The sequence below is a fragment of the Canis lupus genome, chromosome X (assembly GCF_011100685.1).
Source record: "Canis lupus familiaris isolate Mischka breed German Shepherd chromosome X, alternate assembly UU_Cfam_GSD_1.0, whole genome shotgun sequence".
Lineage (NCBI taxonomy): Eukaryota > Metazoa > Chordata > Mammalia > Carnivora > Canidae > Canis > Canis lupus.
The window spans coordinates 102,898,359-102,920,944 of record NC_049260.1 but is presented as its reverse complement, the minus strand read 5'-3'; the positions used below and the strand labels follow the sequence as shown (position 1 = coordinate 102,920,944).

Genomic DNA, 22,586 nt, shown 5'->3' with positions numbered 1-22,586 from the left:
TTGTTGCTTTAAGAGTCTTACGAAGTAGGTACTATTTTCCCCAGTTTTCTAGAAGAGAAAGCTAAAAGGCAGAACACTTAAACAACTTGCCCAAAGTCACATAGATTGTAAGGAGTTGAGTTGGGGTTTGGATCTATAGATTTCTGGCTTGAAAGCCCACGCTCTCCACCATGGTTTGCTAGTCTCACTGTTCACTTTTGTTCTTCACTTTCCATTTGGGGTAAGGAAACATTATTGTGAAGTATAGTTGATCATCCTGGCAGAAACCCAAATGGTTTACTTTTAGTTTCTGTGTCAGTTATGTGTATGCTGTAAAGTAGCTACCAAAACTGAATTTGCTTAACTTTTATTGCAGCCACAGCTAATTATGTCTGCCAAAACATATAGTCAGTATGGCTATTTCTGAATCAGATGATTCTCTTTTTTAAAGATTTTATTTATTTATTCATGAGAAACACACAGAGAGAGGCAGAGACAGAGGCAGAGGGAGGAGAAGCAGGCTCCATGCAGAAAGCCTGATGTCGGACTTGATCCCGGGACTCCAGGATCATGCCCTGAGCCAAAGGCAGACACTCAGCCACTGAGCCACCCAGGGATCCCCAGATGATTCTTTTTTTAAGAAAAAAAAAACATGTCTTACATGTAAGCTATTTGGACTTGGATGGTACTTTAGTTTTTATTTTATTGTAGCTTTTGTATTAAGTGACCTCCTAGGTCATTAGGTCTCCTTTAAGACCTTTGCTTATGTGGACTGTTCAGGATGCAACAGAGTATGAGATATTAGCTATCTCTGATTCTTGCTGGGGAGATAATATGCCCACAATTGTGAAATAATGTATAGTATAACATAGACAGGTACAGAGTGCTATTGGAAGGAAAAAGAAAGTAGTGTCTAGCTGTAAGGAAGAATCAGGTAGAAGGATTCTGTAAGGAGGTGACAGGTCTTGAAGGATAATGAGTTTGCCAGGCAGAAAACAGTATAGGGGAGGCATTACAGATTAGAAAGAGCAGTCTGTGAAAGACATGTGGCTATAGAAGAGCAAAGCATGTCCATTTAATATTTAGGAATTCAGCATGGCTAGGGTACAGATTGGGGGAAAGGAAAGTTTGTAATGGTAGAAGAGTCTGGAAAAATATGCTGGGGCTTATTTGTAAAGTACCTTGAATGCAGTGTTAAGAAATTTGGATGTCCTCAGGGTGCCTGGGTGGCTCAGTTGGATAAGGGTCCAAGTCTTTTTTTTTTTTTAATTTTTTTTTAAGTTTTTATTTATTTATGATAGTCACAGAGAGAGAGAGAGAGGCAGAGACACAGGCAGAGGGAGAAGCAGGCTCCATGCACCGGGAGCCTGATGTGGGATTCGATCCCGGGTCTCCAGGATCGCGCCCTGGGCCAAAGGCAGGCGCCAAACCGCTGCGCCACCCAGGGATCCCAGGGTCCAAGTCTTGATCTTAGCTCAGGTCTTGATCTCAGGGTCGTGAGTTCAACCCCTGCCTTAGGCTCCATGCTAGGTGCGGAGCCTACTTAAAAAATTATAATAATAAAGATTTTTTAAAAAGAAAGAAATTTGGATGTGCTACCATTGTTATTCAAACTGTAGGGTGTCTGCCAGTGGTGGTTATGTTGTACTCCCACAAACATTTTAAGTTTTAGTAATTATATATTCTAATGTGTCTCATAAAGGATAAAATTGAACTATGTCCCATGAACTATCTAAGGTTATGCAGGAAATGGCTTAGTAAAAATATAAAGTGAACAAGTTTTATGTTTTAAAGATAAATATTAAGTAAATAATAGTATATGTGGTGTATGAATATGATAATACTCAAATGACTGAAATTTGGGAAATACTGATTGTAGGCAATAAAAAAATAAAATATTTTAGAAGAGGAGTACCATGATTAGGTTTTTATTTTGGGATGCACTGGAGGAGGGGGCATGACGAGTTGGGAAGCTAGAGATGAAGAGGACTCAAGGGAGCTGCATATGAGAGGAGGGAACAAATATAAGAAACATTTAGTAGGTAGAATTAGTAGGACTTAGTAGATATGACTATTATTCTATCAACATCATCAGAATTATGACTTAAAAGTCTGTATGTCACTTGCCTGTTATCCTTTATATTCTCAGAAGTGCGTATTGCTGCCCAAATCAGGCCATGGACATACATGCATTAAGGTAACAGTGGCAGCTGTTTTCACGAATGGGTTTGGATTACACATGGGCATCTTCACTGCCTTACTGAGTGTCCTTGACAGCAGTGGCACAAATATTCAAGGCACTGGTCAGGAATATGAGTATGATCTGTGACCCTTAGTCATCTGAGGAACTCCTCCTTCAAGACTCAGCTCAAATATCAACACCTCTTTGAAGCCTTTCCTGCAACTCTCCCCACCCCCGCCCCCACCACACACAAACACAAACATGCAGGCATACATGAAACAATGTTAGGCTCCTGGCTTCAGTAGAACCCTGCACTTACCTCTGTCCTAGGCTGTACCATGCGATAGTGTGTCTGTCTGTGGATGCATCTGTCTCTGCCCTAGACTGTGAGCTCCTTGAGGGCAGGGGCCAGGTGTTACTTATCTCCACAACCATAGCATCCAGAACAGCACTTGGCATATGGTAGATACCAAATACTAATAAATGGTTATTGGATAAACAAATGGATAAACATATTCATATGACTATAACTTAGAACTCTGGTACCATAGTGCCAAATGTTACAAAAAGATTAGCTGTAAAAAAAAAAAAAGGATTAGCTGTTTGCTACATTAGCTGCTTTTGCTGAATAAAGCAGTAAATTAAAGCGACCCGAATGCCTTTCACTAGAGGTTTCCTTCTTTTTCATTTTCCTCCACTCTTCTGTGGTCACCTTACCTTTTTCTTTCTCACCAGTTATCCATCCAGCCACCTGTCCCTTAGGCCTGCCCATTGCTTTGCTCCTCTTGACAGAGTTCACATTGCTCCTGATACCCTGCCAAGGATCCATCCCTCCTCTCCACCTACCAAATCCAGTTGACTCCCTCCTTGAACTCTCAAATGGGTCTCCCAGTCATAGATGCTGCTAGTGGGACTGTAATTTGATATAGCCCTTCTGGAGAGAAATTATCAGTATATCAAAAATCTTAAAGTTTATAGCTTTCAGTGTATCACTTCTACTTCTAGGGCTCTAGGCTGAGGAAGTAAATGTGATATTTCCAAAATTTTAGCTCTCAAGATGTCTATCCCAGGGGGAAAAAAGAAAAACAGCATTTTAAATGTCCCCAATACTAGAGATTTAGATTTAATCAATTATGGTGTATCTATAAACTAGATTACTATACTAAGTAGCCATGTAAGTTGATGTTACTAAAAAATATTTAATGATGTCGAACATTGTTTATGATATATTAAGAAAAAATTCAGGTCATGAAACCAACAAATACCAGTTTAAATACACATGCATACACATGCATGTGATCATACACACACCCTTATGCATACATACATTGGAAATTATCATTAAATACACAAAAATTCAACAGTGGTTTGCTGTAAATGGTAAGGTAACATGAGTTCTATTTTTAACCTTTTGCATATTTTTATTTTCTAATCATCTATAATAGTATATTTGTTACTTTTTAAAAGTTATTAAAAGTGTTTTTCCCATGTCTACCCCTATTATCATTGCCTTAGTTTGGGGCACAGTGCCACCCCCAAACACCCTGCAAAACACACACACACACACACACACACACACACACACACACACAACTTCTAGCCTAGTTTACTACTGTGTCTAACCTGCTTCCCTTCCGATCCATTCTCTAACAGTGCTGAGAATGATTTTTCTAAATTGCAAATCTGAAGCCATCCAGCTCTATATAAAATAGTTCAAAGGCTGTCCATTGTCCTCAAGACAGAATCTAAACTTCTTAGACTGGTTTATGAAACTTTTAAAAATCATCTCCCTGCTTTTCTCCCCAATGTCACATTTTCTTCCTATGATTTACTTTTTCTTGGTGTCTTAGGCCAGAGCCTGGCATATAATAGATGTTCAGTTAATGCTAGCCAAATGTTGATGTGGACTCTATGGGTTAACATAATTATTTAATATATTAATATTAATTAATTATATAATATATTAATATAATTATTGTATGCCATGATTTCATTTCATCCTCTATAAAAATATTCACTACATCCAATAGTTATCCCTACGTTACAGAAGAGGAAAATTAATTTAAATACATAAAGGTGGGGAGAAAAATCATCATAAAGAACATTTTTAAAGGAAACAATTTAAACCTCCTGCTATAACACAGCTCTTTTCTTCATTTTCCTGCAGCCCCTGCCAATCTTGGTCAGTATGCACACAGACTTTGTTCATTCCCTTGGGCAACTTATATGTGACCACAGCATAATGAGAACAGTCCAGACTGACATGATCTCACCATGTCACAGTTCATATTGTGCTAATATACAGAAATCTTTTCCTTTGTGTACATAACAGTTCATGCAGGAGAGACAGAAGAGCTCCAATTGCTCTGTTTTTCTTTCTGTTTTGAAATTCTATGTCTTTGGGGATGGGGATGTCAGCAGAGAGCTACAGAAAACTGTGATAGAATTGAATGTACAAGAAACAATGTGTCTCGTGGGAGCCAATGTCATTGGTTAATTTATTTTTTTAAATGTCATGTAGATGTATTTTCCAGCAATCTCTCCCCAGGGAAGACCTTGGTTGAATTCAACTGTTAATCCTATTTACAGAATGCAGCCCATGCATGCACTATATTCCTGCATTGTTAAGTGATCTTAGACATATGTAGTAGATTACCATAACGACATACAATCAGGTGAATATGAGATATCTGATTTTCTTTACAAAATGTATCAGTGTTCATATTGTCATTCAGGATCCTGCAGCGTGGTCTTTCCTTCATTTGCCTTACAAATAATTCCCATTGTGTAAAAATGGATGCTTTTAAAGGACAGAAGTCCTAAGCATGAATTGTCTGAATAAAATGATATTACTTTGTAAGGAATTGTCACTTTTAAATACTCCAAGAAAAAGAATCTATAATTCTCTTGTTCCATGATCAAATAAGTCGAATACAGAAATTTCAGATAGAGTTTCAATTCATTTGATGAATTATTGTGGGCTTATTATGTGCAAAGCACTCTGTTAGACATTGCACTAGATACTTATAAATACCCTCTTAATGCCTTCCAGGCAGAGAGGCAGAGACAGAGATTGATCTAGTGCACACACAAGAATGAGTGTGTGAGAGCAAATGACAGAGAAGATTTTAACAAGCAGGCCCATCATATAAATGAAAATCTACCCAGCTGAAAGTTAGGCTATGTGCCAGTGGGGACTTTTTTTCTTTGTCTTTCCTCTATGGGATATATAGGCAAACATGAACTACCAGATAGCTGATAAGAAAATGATCTATTTTTCTGTTTACAAACAGTTTGAGAGAAGGAACGGTGACTCTGTTTACATCCAGTGCTGCACAAGCCTGCTAGTGTTGTGAGAGTTATGACTATGTCAGCTTTTCCAGGGTTTCTCTCTGCTGCAGAGATTTGGCAGACACCTCAGACAAATTTTATGTCTCTTAAATCTTCCTCAAGCTAGGCTTGGCTCATAGATTTATATATACAAAAAAAAAAAAAAAAAAGCGAAACGTTTACCAGTTTGACATTTTTGAAGATCAAAACAGACTTGGGTTTTTTTTTTAATTCAGCATACACCTCCATTGAGTCTACAGAAGGGGGCTAATTGCTTTTGCTATTTGTTTAAAACATCTGAAATGTTTACTTTTCAGAAGTGGCAATGGATCATATATCTAAAGATTTATATTCTGGGCCTCAGTGTTGCTTCCCCTTTTTCTTGCCTACAAGCATCAAGTTTTGCTAAAGTCTTCATTATCTTTTTTTTTGCCTTTACTGATACACAGTATAAACCAATGCAGGATGGGAGTTGGTGTGAAATACATTGGCAATCTAGGAGAAAAATAAAAGGTCGTTTTTAGGGATCCCTGGGTGGTGCAGCGGTTTGGCGCCTGCCTTTGGCCCAGGGCGCGATCCTGGAGACCCGGGATCGAATCCCACATCGGGCTCCCTGCATGGAGCCTGCTTCTCCCTCTGCCTGTGTCTCTGCGCGTCTCTCTCTCTCTCTGTGACTATCATAAATAAATAAAAATTTTAAAAAAGGTCATTTTTATTAACTGCCCTGCCCTCCCTTTTGGCTCTCAGTTTTTTAGTGGTCACTTCCCCACAAAATGTTGTTCCTTGGCGTAATAATGACAGGTGGAAATAGGAACTGGAGAACTTTCAGTGACTACCTGTTAACAAGTCTGGTCCAAATGTATCTGTAGGCAGAGTACAAATGAAAGTTTGTCTGTAATTCAGAAGAATCAAAGCACTGTGTGGGGAATGTTATATAAGCAACTTTTCTTCATTCAGTGCTGAGCTGTAAAAGGTAACATTGGGGAAATCCCCGGTAAGGGCCCTTCTGGTCCGTCCAGCTGCTCTTCTTTTCAGCCAGCAACAACTGCCAGTAAGAGATTCCTAGGGTAGAAACTGTCCCACATTAAGACCCCATAATATGTCCTCGTACCATCTCTCCTTCAGTCAGGTCCTCAAACATACTCCACGAGGATTACTTTGGTCACATAGTATTCTAATTTTTACCTTTCAAGAGATGCATAGTTTGAATTCAAGGAGCACTTGATATTCAAACTCATTTATTCAATAGATATTTGAACACATATACAGGACCAGACTTTATGGTAAGCACTAGGAATAGTGATGAATTAGAAGTAGTCCCTGCCTGCCCCTAAGGAGCTCATAGTTAAGTAGGGGGAGATGGACACTCAAACCAATAATTACATTACAGTGGGAAAGGTATATTACTTCAGAGAAGGAGGTATATAAGGTGCCCTGGAAACATGATGGAGGGCATAACTGCTAGAGGTGGGTAACACAGACCAGAGTCTAACTATGCTGAATCACAACGGATGAGTGGGCATTGCCTAGAATCTAGGTGGAAGAAGATAATGGGCAAGGATTCCAGGCAGAGGGACCACCAACACATGCAAAGCAATTGCATGTGTCTGAATGGATAGTTTAGAAAAAGCTAAGATATTGTGTGTGAACCACTGGGAGTTGGGCGGGGGACCAGATACGAATCTGGAAAGGTATCTTGTGGTCAGTTGGTTAAGGAAGTCCACTTGTTAAGGAGCTAGGCAGACATGTGCCAGAACAGAGTTTTAAATGTGGGAGTAACATGATTGGATTGCAGGATGGACTTTATGGGGGTCAAAAACTAGAAACAGAAAAAGTCCACCTTTTAGTTTGGCAGTCTTTGAGAGGTCTGATCCTAATCACTTGCTGCTATTCAGCCCGGTGTCCTCTCCACTAGGTTTTCTTTTAATATCCAAAAATCACTGTGAATAGTTGTTTCCGTCTACACAGGACATACCTTCCTGTACTCCTTCACATTTTGCTTAGCTGAATATTCATTTTTCCAACTCAAATCAATGATCTCAGTAGTAATTGGGGCTTGATTACCATGAAGGAAATCAGAGATTCAAAGCTTAGCAACTTGGTTTAAAAAACTGTATAAGGCTTATTTATTGCTTACTGAGTCAGCAGGGCTGAGCTGAGTGCTGGGCAGCTCCCCTTGGGGCTGGGGGAGGGAAAGAGGCTGGAAAGATGACAAAAAGTGGCCGTTTAAAAAATGGGCAGCATCCAGAATGTTGAAAAGCCCTAAAGGCCACATCCAGTTATCGAAATAGATAGAAGGGCCAGAAGTATATGAATATAAAATAAATACATGTTGGAGGTACCTGTGCTCCAACGGGTTATACTATCTAACCCATAAGGTTTAGGACATGTTCTTTCCCGAATTCAGATGCTGTAAATGGCTTCCCATTATCCTTAGGATGAAGTCCTAATTCCTTAGCGTGGCCTTGGGTACTTTCTGCAGCCTGGCTCCAGCCTACCTTTCTGAGCTTCATTCTCTCTTACAGAATTTTCTCTTACAGAATTTCTCTGCTCCAGCCAGTTACCCTTTAAGATACTGCTTTGGCTTCCCCCACCTACACTATGAACCCTCTCAGGGTGGGGACTGTGTTTTTTTTTGTCTTTGAATACTCCATGGTGCCTACTACAGTGTCTTGCATATAGAAGGCATCCAAGGTTTATCTACGGGTTGATTATTACCCCTCCCCCATTCTTTCCAATTTCTCTACTACTACCAACCCCGTATCCTCTCTACTAAAATGGTAACTGAGACACTAGGTAAAAGGGGTCAGCGTTCAACCAATTATCTTTTAACCTTCTATTTTGAAATTATTTTATTTATTTATTTATTTATTTTTAATAAATTTATTTTTTATTGGTGTTCAATTTACCAACATACAGAATAACACCCAGTGCTCATCCCGTCAAGTGCCCCCCTCAGTGCCCGTTACCCATTCACCCCCACCCCCCGCCCTCCTCCCGTTCTACCACCCCTAGTTCGTTTCCCAAAGTTAGGAGTCTTTATGTTCTGTCTCCCTTTCTGATATTTCCCACACATTTCTTCTCCCTTCCCTTACATTCCTTTTCACTATTATTTATATTCCTCAAATGAATGAGAACATACAATGTTTGTCGTTCTCCAAGTGACTCACTTCACTCAGCATAATACCCTCCAGTTCCATCCACGTTGAAGCAAATGGTGGGTATTTGTCATTTCTAATGGCTGAGTAATATTCCATTGTATACATAAACCACATCTTCTTTATCTATTCATCTTTCGATGGACACTGAGGCTCTTTCCACAGTTTGGCTATTGTGGCCATTGCTTTAAATGTAGAAGATTTTTATGGATCGTATGGGACTGTCATGCCATTCACTCAGATTCAGCAATTTTTAGCATTTTTCCTATTTGATTTATGCTTTTTAAAAACTTTTTTAAAAAAGATTTATTTATTTATTTGGAGAGAGAGAAGGGTAGAGGGGCAAAGGGAGAGAGAGAGAATTTAAGCAGACTCCCTGCTGAGCACGAAGTCCAACACCCGGCTCAATCCCAGGACCCTGAGATCATGACCTGAGCCAAGATCAAGAGTCGGCCCCTCACTCAACTAAGCCACTCAAGCACCCCTATGCTTCTTTATATAAATATGATAATATTTTGTTCTGAAACATTTGAAGTTGAAAAAGCAATACCTCTTACCCCACTTCTTTATCTTTAAACTTTTGTGGGAAAAAATTAAATATACAGAAACCGTTAAAGAATTTCACAGTAAATACTCCTATATCCATCACTTAGATTCTATAATTAGCACTTTATACTATTTGCTTTATCACCTATCCACCCATGTATATTTTTCTAAATTCTTTAGTATGTATGGATGAACAAACTACTTTGTGCTCTGAAATCAACCATATCATCTTGTTATATCTGCATTTACTGTATTGCCAAAACTCCAGTCTACCTGTGTGTCTTCGATCTATTTGGCCGTAGAACACATGTCACTTCAACTAACTTTTGGATGTCCCTCCACTTTACCTAGTATAGTGCCAGACACACATTCCATAAATACCACTTGATGCTGATAAACAGAGACAGAGATAGAGCCAAGTAAAGAATCACAATAAAACTAGAAAAAACTGGGATGCTTGGGTGGTTCAGTGGTTGAGCGTCTGCCTTCAGCTAGGAGCATGATCCCAGGGTCCTGGGATTGAGTCCTGCATCAGGCTCCTTGGCAGGAGCCTGCTTCTCCCTCTGCCTATGTCTTTGCCTCTTTCTCTGTCTCTTGTGAATAAATAAATAAAATCTTAAAAAAAAACTAGAAAAAACTGAGGGAGGAGGGGAGTAAATGAGAAGTGGGCCACAAGTGAATGGGTGAGAGACAAGCTAGAATTTGAAGAATTGGGGGGAAGAAAAGGGCCTTAGCCCACCTAGTACTTCCAGCAGTACTTCTGCTACTTTTCAACTCTCTCTTTAGAAGGATAGGTTCCAGGAAACGAGGGACAATTGCTGTTCAGCAGACCGCATGACAAGTCTCCTTGCTACTACTTAGGCACCTCCAATTAGTATATTCATGTGGCCTCATGAATATGCTAATCTGTAGGCTGTGGCATAGTTTTCGAGGGTATGGGTGGGCCACTGAAAACTTCTTTCATGCTAAGTCTGTTCTACAGGCCAAGGAGCACTTGCATTCAATGAATCCTGGTTTTCTTTTTCTTTATAACTTTTCCTTTCTTGCTGTTACTTATGAGTACAAGGATAGCTCTAATTTGCATTTATTGAACAATTTTGTGCCAAGCACTGTGCTAGCTGCTATCACATCATTAATGCTTCCTAACAACCCAATCAAATAGATACAACTTCTTTTCCCATTTGTCAGATAAGAAAACTTGAGACTCAGCATGGTTAAGTACCTTGTCCATAAGCCCAAATTCAAGCAACTGAGGTTTGTCTTACTCCAGACCTCAGTGGTCTTAACCACATTGTCTGATGAAATTTTTTAAAAATTGTCAACCCAGTTACATGCAAGTAAGTTTATTTTCACTGTATTGACTCAGCACGTGATTTATTCACTAAGCAACTCCAATTGAATCACTGAATTCAGAAGGAATTCAGTCATTCAGACTTTAGTCGTTAGAATGTTAGTATAGTAGTAGATTCAGATTGCTTGAGTTCAGACCCCAATTTTATCACTTAGCAGTTGAGTGAGTGTAAGTCACTTAACATCAGTAAGCCTCAGTTTCCTTACCTATAAAATGAAGATAATAATGTTTAGCATATAGCTGTGTTGCGAGGTCTAATTTAAATAATGTGAAGTATCATGCCTTGACTGGCATGCAGTAGGTGCTCAGCATATTCTAGATCACGTTCTTTCTTTCCTTTTTCCCTTTTGGGGCCATACCACTGACCTGTAGCTTTCATTTGAAGAAAACAAACTGCCTCTAGAATGTTTTTTGAAGAGAAAAATTATGAAGAGGAATATTAGGGTGACTCTTCCCAAGGCTAAGCAAGCACAGTTGCTTAACTCGTCTATGAGCATATTTCAAAATAAGCTAGAAACAAACCATGAGGAGAGTTGGATTGGTCCACCTCCCTCCCTCCTGGAAATTAGGGCCAACTTGTGACATTGTTTTCTATTTTGTTACTAGAGTAAATTCAACAATAGGTATAAACTATTAGACCTGAGGTATTGTTAAACACAGCCCCAGCCATTCCAAAGCAAGCAAGCCGAGATTGGAAGAGTATAAGTGACTTGACCAAGGTCAAACAGTGGGAAAATCAGGAGAACCTAGTTCTCCCCATTTCTTTTTTTAATATTTTATTTATTCATGAGAGACACATAGAGAGGCAGAGACATAGGCAGAGGGAGAAGCAGGCCCCCTGTGAGAAGCCTAATGTGGGACTCAATCCCAAGACTCCAGGATCATGCCCTGAGCCGAAGGCAGATGCTCAACTGTTGAGCCACCCAGGCGGCCCTCCCAATTTCTTATCCAGTGTTAATTATGGTTCCTTTGTGGGTTCTTAGGCAGGTGAAACCAAGTCTTGGTGTGCTGTTCACAGGATTTTGAACTGATTGGACTCTCAGGTTTGTTACAAGTTTGATTGATTCGGGGATGCCTGGGTGGCTCAGTGGTTGAGCATCTGCCTTCGGCTCAGGGCGCGATCCCGGGATCTGGATGAGTCCCACATCGGGCTCCCCGCAGGGAGCCTGCTTCTCCCTCTGCCTGTGTCTCTGCCTCTGTGTGTGTGTGTGTCTCTCATGAATAAATAAATAAAATCTTAAAAAAAAGTTTGATTCAGAAAACATGAAGTGTTTTTTTCTGGTTCAAGTCGTTTCTTTCAAAGTGTTAGCATTTCTGTTTTGTTTGGGATTTAGCAAATTAACATTGTTTCTTCCCATTTTAGGTTCATAGTTTGATTCAAGTTTTTGGTTCTTTGAAATCTTCCACTGGGATTTTTGTTTTTGACAAAAATACTCAGAATCTAAGGTGGTTAACAATGGGAATTCATTTGAAAAGGCCAGTCAGGGATCCCTGGGTGGCGCAGCGGTTTGGCGCCTGCCTTTGGCCCAGGGCGCGATCCTGGAGACCCCGGATCGAATCCCACGTCAGGCTCCCGGTGCATGGAGCCTGCTTCTCCCTCTGCCTATGTCTCTGCCTCTCTCTCTCTCTCTCTCTCTCTATGTGACTATCATAAATAAATAAAATTAAAAAAAAAAAAAAAAAGAAAAGGCCAGTCAGGCTTGGTGATGGCTGCTGAGAAGCAGCTCCAGTGGATTAGGGAACCATTAGTGTTTATATTCTGGAGCTTGAAATCAAGATAATGAAAACATTGCAATGGTTATTGGTGTATATGTTTGTGAGTTTGTTTTTATCAGGATGCTCTGATGCTTTCATTTCCATTCTTGCTAATCTGGGTTGAAACTACCACCTCTGTCATTGCCTTTTGACATATGCTGTCAGTCATGTTCTTGATATGATCCTCATCTTTTGACTGTGGGAAAGAAGTGAACAAAACATTATCTTCTTGTGCTTTTCCCTTTACTTTGAATGGCCCTACTGAGGAACTTGGGGAATATGAATTTCAAGCTTAAATGTATGGAAGAGTTCAGTTGCAATGCCCAAAGGCAGAACAGCGTGACTCTGAAATACAATCTTTGTTCCTTTCTTACCAGTGTGGTTTTAAGAATCGCAGGCAAGCCTCCTCTGCCAAACCTGAAATTGGGTTGACAATTTTGTTAGTGGCCAGCTATGCCAAAGGTAGGGCTATGGCGGGGTGGGGGTGGGGGGTTGCAGTGATGAGAACTCTGGAGGACTGTATCCCACCTGCCTGACTTTCCACATGCCAAATGAAAGTGAGTTCTGGTGCAAGGGCTGTCAGTGCTTTTTCAAGCTGTTGACTATTTACCTAAGCATTTGGAAGGCTAGTATAGCAGCTGTGGTGGTAAAAAGGCTATTCCCAATACTTCAAAAGGCAAGTACTTTCTAGGAGGTGAGGTTTTGGGTGATTCCAGCTGATATATTTCTGCTTAGAGAAAAATCTCTCATTTCAGATTCATTTGCTCTCCTTACCTCCTCTCTTTTGCCCCCCTTCTTTTCTCCTCCCCTCCCAGCCCTGTCCTCTCCTTCCCTCTTTTAATGATTTACTCCCTCTTAGCTACCAGTCACCAAACTCTTTGTGATCCATCTTATCCATTTTTCCCATTGACTTAACATAGATTTTGGATACATATTTTACTGGCATTTTCAGTATTGGCAATGACATTCAAAGGGACAATTAGAGAAAGTTTTCTTTCTTCTCTTAGATAGTGGGCTCGGCACTTGTTTGAGGACACAGATGGCATTAGAAGGGGCCAAGGGGAGCTGACATCTGATATTTCTGCTATAGCTCCCACTTTTTTTGGCTGCTTCAGATTTGGCCCATGTGGACAGACACACACTTGGGTAACCACCATACAGATGGAAATCAGGACATGTGGGATTTGGCTGAACCAAAGGTCCCCAAACATTGCCTGGATCATTTAGTGCCCCAGGTGTGGCCACCCCAGGACTTCATGTGCTAAAATTGTGTCCCAGCTTAAGCCAGCTGGTCACTGTATATATAGTATCAAGGCAGTTTGGAGCCTCATAAAACATGACTTTGGATTTTTACCTTGTGGATTTAGACTTAGCTAATCAACCTGAATTCTTCCACACATACTAGGCAGTGAGGATATACCAAATTAATAGAAAGATTTAATAGAAGTTGATGTTCATGTCCTGTAGCTTGCATTCTAAATGGGACATAATACTAGACCATATGAAAACAAATGAACTGACTTTCCAGAAAGGAAAGAAGGAATTAAAGGGCTTCAGTTTCTTTAATAAACTTTGATGTATTATGTATCAGATTTAAAATTTTTTCCTTTAAAACAATTTCCCTTCTGTGGCATTTTAAGAGCAAACAGTGCTTCCTTCCAACTTTAAAATTGGAAGAATTGAGAATTCTTTTCACAAAATTATATTGGCTCTTTCTTTTTATTTTTCTTATGTGATGGAGGTGCTTGACTTCAGCCATTTAGGCAGGATTTGTTTCAGAGTATAACAATAATAATTCCATACAATTTTATAGCCTTTTACAATTTAAAAAGGGATTTTCACATCTGTTATCTCATTAACTCTTCATAGCAATCCTCTGAAGCAGTCAGGATAGGTACTACTGTGTCCAATTTGTAAACAAGGAAACTTAAGCTCAGATAAATTAAGTGACTTGTCTAAGGTAACACAGCTAGAAATTTATGGATCTGGAGCCTGAATCCAGGTTTCCTGATATCCAGCTCCAGTATTCCTTCAATTATGTCCTGTTTCGTTTCTAAGCGACTGTTTCCTTTTTGTTCCTTACTCATGACTAATCTTCAAATTGGTCTAAATAATGGGCTTCAGTTTAGCATATGAGTAAAACTGAAGCATTAATAGGCAAAGTGCCTTCTTAAGGTCATCTATGGAAAGAGTCTTATATATAGCTCTTAGCTTTTCATCTTGACTTTAACTGAACTATTTTTTGGTATATGTAGATTGTTTTCCAGTTTTAAATATATGCACAATAGTTGTGTGATCTAGTGATTATAGGTGTGAAAGCTGCACCTGGGGAATGGGACTAGGGATGAAAAGTTGGCTTAAAATAATTAGCTTCTTGCCTTTTTGTTAAGAAATGTCATGTTTGATATAATTTAATTTCTTCATACTTCCTTTGCTTCCAGCCTTTTAAATATAATTCTTTGGAGGAAATTAGCAAATATTCATTTTGAATGTTGATTTCTCAGGAACAAGAGTAGCTAGAGGAAAGAGAAAGCAGAGGGGTGACTTTTCATGCTCTATAAGAGTGGGGAAACATTATTTCGTTTGGAGCTGTGAGCTAAGATTTCTTCTAAGGCATGCAAATTGTAAAGTTCTGATTTGTCAACTGCATGCTGTTTCTTTAGGCACTGATGTATGAAATCCCGAACGAATTCTCCGATGAACATACTGCTAATTGCTTCTCCACCTGCTCTCCAACCTCCTCCTCCCCACCCCCTCCACTCCCAATTCAGCCTATAAGTGTCCGTCATTGGAGATGGATGGTGACACATGCAGTAATAGCAATTCATAAAAGCCAGTTCCAGCCCTTGTCTTCAAGGCTCCTGGATTTTCCACTGCCTGCTTTTGTGTAAGTGAAGTGGATGGAAGTGCTACTGGCATCAGAATCCACCTCCCTATGCTCCGTTGTTAGAGCTCAGTTGCTCGGCTGGAGCTGAGCTAAACAGAAGCATCAGATCTAAGCTGAATTGTAACTGTTTTTTTTCCCCAATGGGGGGGTGGGTTAGGGGTAGTGTGTAGTGGGGTTTGGGGTTCTTTGGCTTTTCTTTTTGTGGAAAGAAGAGGGTAAGGGGAGAATAACTCACGGTAGGATACAACGTGAAACAGTTCCTTGAAGAGTGTCACGATGTTCCTGGTACAATATACAGGTATAGTATGTTTTATTTTATCTGAAATTTCCCTTTTGTTTCAAAGTGCATTCCTCTCTTATTTTGCCTCCAGTTTAACTGTACTGAAGGACAAATAAGGTTCTAATGAGCTAAACAAAACAGCTGCACAAACATGCCTGCCCCTTGCTATAATGTTTATAGCAGATTGCTATGTAAAATCTGGGGTTTCTGTTAAATTGATAGTCCTGATCCCTTAATTGTGCTTGCTTCTCTGCTGTATTCTTGTGTTGAATTTCTCAAGTCTTATGTCTGCAACTGGTAATGCAATATAGCCTAGAGTGTTTGCACAGAAGACACAGTGCTTTGGAAGCAAAAAGCAATTTTTAAACACTTAGTGTGTTGTATTTCTCTTGAGTTTATTAACTCTCATATTTGTCAATTGGTTGTCTAGATTTGGGATATAGTTAAGAGAAGGGAAACTTCAAATAGGAAGCATTCCAGAACACATTTATTTTGGTAAATTTATTTTTATTTCATTATTTGACCAGATTGATGAACATTATATATTATTGTTGTTTGTTCTCTTGGTAGAAAAAAAAAGTGCTGGAAACAGCAAGGCTAAAAATGCCAGCAGCAAATCATTTTGTATTGTAAAATATCATTGGACCGGAAGTGTTCCTTAAGTATTCTCTTAAGCTTTTAGAAATATATTGGTCTATAATAATGAAGAACCTGAAGACTGATCAGACATTGGTGAATGTTGTTTAAAAGGCTTCTTATATAGCAGTTAGACAGATAAGATCTGTCCAAACAAAAAAAACCTTGAGAAAGTTTCAATTTCCTGCTGAACAGAACATAAGCTTAGTTCCTACAACTATATGTTTTGATAAGTTTAAATATTATTTATTGTAAAGACTCCATTCATGCTTTATTGTCCTTAAAATACTATGCTCCTGTACTTAAGAGCTAAAAGATCATGTTCTGTTTTGATGCGTGGTTTGACAGTTGATTTCACTCCTCATTAATTGGACAGCATGCAGATGATGTGGAGAAGTGAGTGAGTGACAGTATTTCAAGGTTACGCTGAAGAGCATACAGTGAACCTTAGTGCCTGGACCAACAGCTGCTGAATTGAATTGTCTGCAATTAAAGCAACAGCAGGTTTGTGTAGTCTCCCTGCAGCCCATTTATTTGAATTTATAGCTTCAGTTTCTTCTTTGGTTAGCGGTTGGTTTGTTTCACTAAGTGGTGGAGAGTTGTGCTTGTTGGATGTTTTCTCCATACCCCAATGCATGCTTGACTCCAGAAGAGCTGTCTCTGTACATTTTTAATGTGAGAAGTTCTTATTTTTTCTCTTTGGACTAAAAAGAGAGACTACTTTGTTTACTACAGAAGCAAATAGATATATTTTCATGGAAAATATTGCTTGGTTCAATAAATAGAGGTATTACTGGTTTAAATTTCTGGCAGTGAAAAATGTTGGACTTTTTTATGCTACTGGATTACTATATCTGAGAAGAACTCCGTGCTAATAAAAGCATATATGTTAAAAAGATAGTGATATTATCTCCTTGCCATCTCTCAATTCTAGGGTGACCTAATGAATGATGTCAAACCCAACTAGGTGCCTTTTATGCCTGAATTTTATTTGCATGCTAATTATGAATACGGGTTTAATTTCCTCGTGGTTTTACTCTATTAAAAAATAACTTCTAATTACAATACAGTTGTCAGTTATTGGCTGATAGTGGATGTAGTGTAAAATATTTACACAGTGATTTCACATACGCTTGCTCAGTTTATCCTCATGACAACCTGGTGTGAGTGCAGTGGCATTATGATCTCCATTTCAGAGGTAAGAAAACTGAGACTTCCAAGATAAGTAATTGGCCTGAAGTCTTAAATCTAACAAGTGGCAGAGCCCAAACTCATAGATTAGATGATCTGATTCAAGAACCTGTGCTTTGTTTCCCCCATATACCAGGCTGCCTCACAGTTGATGGATCCAGGGTAAATTTGACTTAAGCTACTAGTCAAGAAAACTAAATATATTCATTTACTTAAAGAAAGTCTTATTTGATAGAACTCTAGAAATTTTTTCCAAACTATTTTATTTTAATACATGAGTATTTTCTAGATCAATTTTGCTGATACATAAAGAAACATTCATCTTTTGATTAACTTTACATCAATATGAATGAAGATAGAACCTTGTGAAATTTGGAGGAATTACAATGTCCAATCAAAAACATTAATGTGGAACATTTTCTTTTTAAAGTAAGCTAGTTTGTTTTTAATATTCTGCTCAATAAACATATATAGCTGTTTTCATAAAAGTATGTGTATTTTAAAATATACTGATCATGAATGTGAAGTGCTACATGTTTTCAGATTTGAATATTTTATCCAGATCAACAGAAAAAATATACAGCTAACTCAGTTTCATACTTTCCTTAGTGCTTATCTTATCTACCTATCAAAATAAAATAGACCAGATTTTTCATCTTTTTAAATTTCCAAATGATTTCTCAATTTTAAATTCAATAGTTTAAAGGGGGAAAAAACATATTTTGTGTCCCATTGAAGAAGGGACTAAAACTGTTTAAAACTATGTTATCACTTCATCTGAGCCCATATACTTGAGGAGCTCATAGTAGTTCTCTGGTAAACAGTTTTGAAAACCTCTTCAGGAAACATTCTTTTTTTTAACTTTTAAAAAAATTTTTTATTGGTGTTCAATTTGCCAACATATAGAATAACACCCAGTGCTTATCCCATCAAGTGCCCCCCTCAGTGCCTGTCACCCAGTCACCCCCACCCCCCGCCCACCACCCCTAGTTCATATTCAGGAAATATTCTTGAAGCCATCATTCCTGGCTCTGGATTTATTAGACTATGCCATATTGTCGGGAAATGACTGGATGCTCATGCCGTAGACCACTCTTCTTTAGCATTTGACAATGAATATTTGAGAATGTTGTCAAGAAAATGAACCAGAGATAGAGCCGGTATTGTTATGATCTGTGAGACTCTTGGAAAAATGTTAATGGATATATTGTTTCAGAGACCATGTAATTGGAATTTACCCTTATCTAAGATGATATCTTTATACTTTAACATATCTTTAGCCAAAGCTTTTCTTATGTTGATCCTTGATAGAAAAAAGGAAAAGAGATTGATATAAAGCTCTTTTTATCATTCTTTAAACTTAAATGGAATTTGACACTTAAAAAAAATGCAGGAGGGAACTTGGGGGAATGGGTCAGGGTCAGAGGGAGGGGACTTGGGAACATGGGGTGGGTGATTAGGAGCTACATATCAAACTTGGTTTCAGGTGGCAAATTTTCTTTGCAATTGAAAGCTCTGGCTAACACCCCTCACCCCATTCCTCTTTCTGGGAACAAGCACTCTAAATATAAATTAAAAGGAGCTTATTAGGACTTTAAAAAAAGATTGTCATTTTCTGATTGGAGAAAGAAAAAGTCTTTCATCTGCAAAACAATCATTTTTTCCCTAGGTTCTTTGAGGCCAAGAGAAATTAGAGAGGGCGTAGAGTTCTAGGTTCTGGCTGTTCAGGGAGCTGAAGTTGATTGATGGATTTTTCCTTTCAGTATATCTCTGAGTATGAAGCCAGGTCTTCTGGATGGGAGTATGAGAGCTAGTGTACACCAGCCAGTGGTGTGCTGGAGCTGGCTTGCACCAGCTTATGTAAGGGGATCACTGGGATCACTAAAAATATCTGCAAATTTAAAAACTTACTCATATCTGTCTTTTTGCAAAAAACACTAAAGGTGCTCATTATGTGTAATAGATAAGGTGTGCTGTCTATGCAGGATGGTATATTGCATATGCCCTTTGGTTTGCTAAACTATACTGATCCCCATACCTTGGTACAGCACTAATGCCTTTGAGGGTTGTTGTACCTAGCACAATTAAGTATGTCCCCTATATATACACATGATAATAATAGCTAACATTTATTGAGTGCCTACTATGTACCAGACCATGTTATAAATACTTTATATGTATGAACTCATCAACTTTCACAGCATTCCAGTGAGGTAGGTAGTAGTATCTCCATTTTAAGGGTAGGAAAACTGAGACTTAGAGTTTAAGTAACCTTTCTACCAGGCCACACAATTACTAAGTAGCAGAACCAGGATTCCAACACAGGAAGTCTGTCTCCAGAACCTGTGCCTTTAACTACTATGCAATATGTTCTGTATCTTTAAGGGCACTTCACCGAAGAAGCTGTTTGCCATTGGTGTGCCACCCATAGCAGATATCTCATTGTCTGTGCTTTTGGAAGACATAGAAAGTATAGCGCTGTCTTTCTGCTTACCTGACTGTGGAAAATTCTGCTTTCTTCTGACCTTCATTGCTGGTCCTCTATTGCCAGAGTTGTGGTGGATCATTGCATCTCCAGCATCTTCTAAATACTGCTTCTAGACATGCTCTTTCTTCAGATGTTCAACTAAAACAAAATCTCATATTCCGTTGCTTCTCTCTTGATTCCCAGCTTTTGGCAAGCACAAACATTGCCAACCAGGGTGCAATTTTTGTTCCATGCAGCCAAATGACCAAATCATAGGACATCTTCCCTGCATCTACTCTCACTCCATTTTATGCCTAGCTGTTGGGAGTGTTCTTCCTAAATGTAGATCTTGTCATATCACCTTTCTCTTCAAGCACCTACAGGCTTTGATGGTAGTGGTTTTTTTTTTGTTTTGTTTTGTTTGTTTTTTTTCCCAAACAGGCCTTCAGGACCATCCATGGTCTTGTCCCAGAAACCCAGAACTCATTTCTCAACTACACAACTTTCTCTAAACCTTGTTCACTAGCCACTCTAGACCACTTCTGGGTCATGAGGTACACCTCAAAAGTTCAAGCTCATGTGCTTTCACTTCTTCCCATTCTCTACATTTTAACTACCATTCTTCCACATCTCTGACAACCCTAGAGTCACTCAACATTTAAAGTTCAGCTCCAATGACACCTTCTCCTATATTATAATACTTGTTTTTGGTCTGTCTTTCCCCACTAGACTGAGCTCTTTGAAATTAAAAAATTTATTTTAGTAGTCTTTTAGCACCTAGTCTAGTGCCTTGTACATACTTACCATTTACAAGCAATATTTAGGCCTTCAGAAATCGCACAGTTTTTCTCCTCTCCTGCTAGCTCAGGGTTTAGAGCGGTTTCCAGAGCCTGAGAGCTCCAGAAGCTGAATGGCTAGATAGCTTCTGACCTGCATTCATATTATGGAATATTCTGTCCAGAAGATTTGTTTTGTTTGTAGCATGACTGTCTTGATTTTTTTCTCTGTATTCACCTTTGCTCAGATCTACAATGTCTTGAAAGCTCCTTCTTTCACCTTTGTGGAACACTTTTGTAGAGAGACAAGGGATTGCTATGTATACATATTAATATTTACCCACACAAGAAAATGAATCAGAATGTGTAAATTGATCATTGAAATTTTTGATTCATAATCATAGTGTTTCTCAAAATGTGGTTTAGTGACTACTTGTGTCAGTATTACCTAGGACATAGGTTTTAAATGCAGATTCCTGGATCCCCATCCCAGACCTACTGACTCACTCTCTGAGTTATCTGCATTTAGCAAACTCCCCGGATGATTATTCTGTACAACTGACTTTTGAGAACCACTGTTCAAAGTCAAAAATAAAATGTTAAATACTAATCTATATTCTTTGGGAATACAAGTATTAACAACATCATGGGAAAACTGTCATTAAAATGGTTTAAATTTTTTGGTCTGACATTGGAAGTCTTAGTCTTCTGGTGTCTAACCCAGTGCTGTCCAATACAACTTTCTGTGACACTGCAATTTTCTATATCTTCATTGTCCCACAAAGCAGCCACTGGCCACATACGGCTTTTGAACACTGAAATGTGACTGCTGCAACTGAGGAACTGAATTTTTAAGTTTAGTTAAATTGAGATTTAAATAGTTACGTGTGACTATTCGATGCAATACTGGAAGTGCAGATCCAGAAAGGTTGGCTATCTAGAATGAATAATTTCCTTAGGGGTCTAGGTGGCTACAGTGATCATTGTATTGGGTGGTAATCAAACAGGAACATCATTTTCTTTGACATACAGGACATTGCATTTCTTTTTTAAAATAGTTTAAAATTGAAAAATGGCCTAAAGTGAGTTATTCTCAGAAATTATTTAACCAATTATGATCTCAATTAAATTTGAAGGAGATCTACACTCTGCATCTCTCATCAGTACTATTTTTCTAATCATATTGGTTTGCTATTGAGAGCTGGCTGATAAGCCCTGATTTCAGAGCTTGGGATAAGAAGGTTGAATTAATCAAAGAAAGAGCTTCTGGCTTCAGTGTTTAGGTCATAGATACTTTCAGACATTTTAGCTCTCATAGACCCTTTAACCATTCTCTTTTGAATTGATCAGCCCCTTAGCCACTCATTACTCATTACTTTTCGGCTTCCATTTCTTTACCTGACAAATCTTCCTTGAACCAGTATATACCCCTTTCAGCATGATTTCATTATTTAGATAGTATTAAGACTTTGGAAGAATTTGAATCAGAAATGTATTGTAATGTCTACATAAAGAGACATAAATCAAGGTACCCTGTTTTATTGTGTGGAGTTCATCGTGTGTATTATTTGTACTTTGGTGGCTTTCTAAAATGAACCGAGTGTCAGAATCGATGGTTTTGGAAAAAAACGTGTACGTAAAATAATGTCCTTGACTGTTGCTATCTGTGACAAGTATATATATGATAAATAATTATGCCTGCCTGAACTGCCACTGTTGCCTGTATTCTCTGTACTCTTCAGTTGCTAAAAATTTTAGCACATCCTAAAATTTCCTTTTCTCCCTTCACATTCTTCACTCACTTTGGCTCTGCTATTTTCAGTGGACAGCAGACCACCCCCCACCCCACCCCCACTCTTTTTGTACCATTCAGACTCACTCCCAGAATCTATTGTTGTATCCTGCCTCACTGAACTGCCTGGAGGAGTTCAAACCTGGTGTTTTAAAGTGCCACTCGGGGCCACCCTTGAACACTCTGTAAATAGGTTCTTTTGTTTTGAGAACTAAAGAGTTAGTATCATAGCTACAGTTTTGAGAAATGCATAAAG

The 22,586-nt window shown here is 38.7% G+C and overlaps 1 protein-coding gene across 11 annotated transcripts in view; it reads left to right on the top strand.

The window, feature by feature from the left end:
• ENOX2 (ecto-NOX disulfide-thiol exchanger 2) overlaps window positions 1-22,586 on the top strand; it is a 284,213-nt gene that overhangs the window by 1,848 nt on the left and 259,779 nt on the right. The window contains exons 1-2 of one of the 11 annotated variants that reach the window (XM_038588302.1): window positions 15,356-15,486; window positions 16,481-16,608. The exons of 7 other annotated variants lie outside the window; for them this stretch is intronic. Coding sequence is in view for 2 of the 4 variants with exons in the window: in XM_038588297.1 (XP_038444225.1) it covers window positions 15,465-15,486 (22 nt within the window). In the remaining 2 variants the exon portion in view is untranslated. Of the gene's footprint in view, window positions 1-15,355; window positions 15,487-16,480; window positions 16,609-22,586 lie in introns of those variants that run through there. 3 more of the 11 variants (XR_005386444.1, XM_038588297.1, XM_038588296.1) reach the window with 3 other exon arrangements.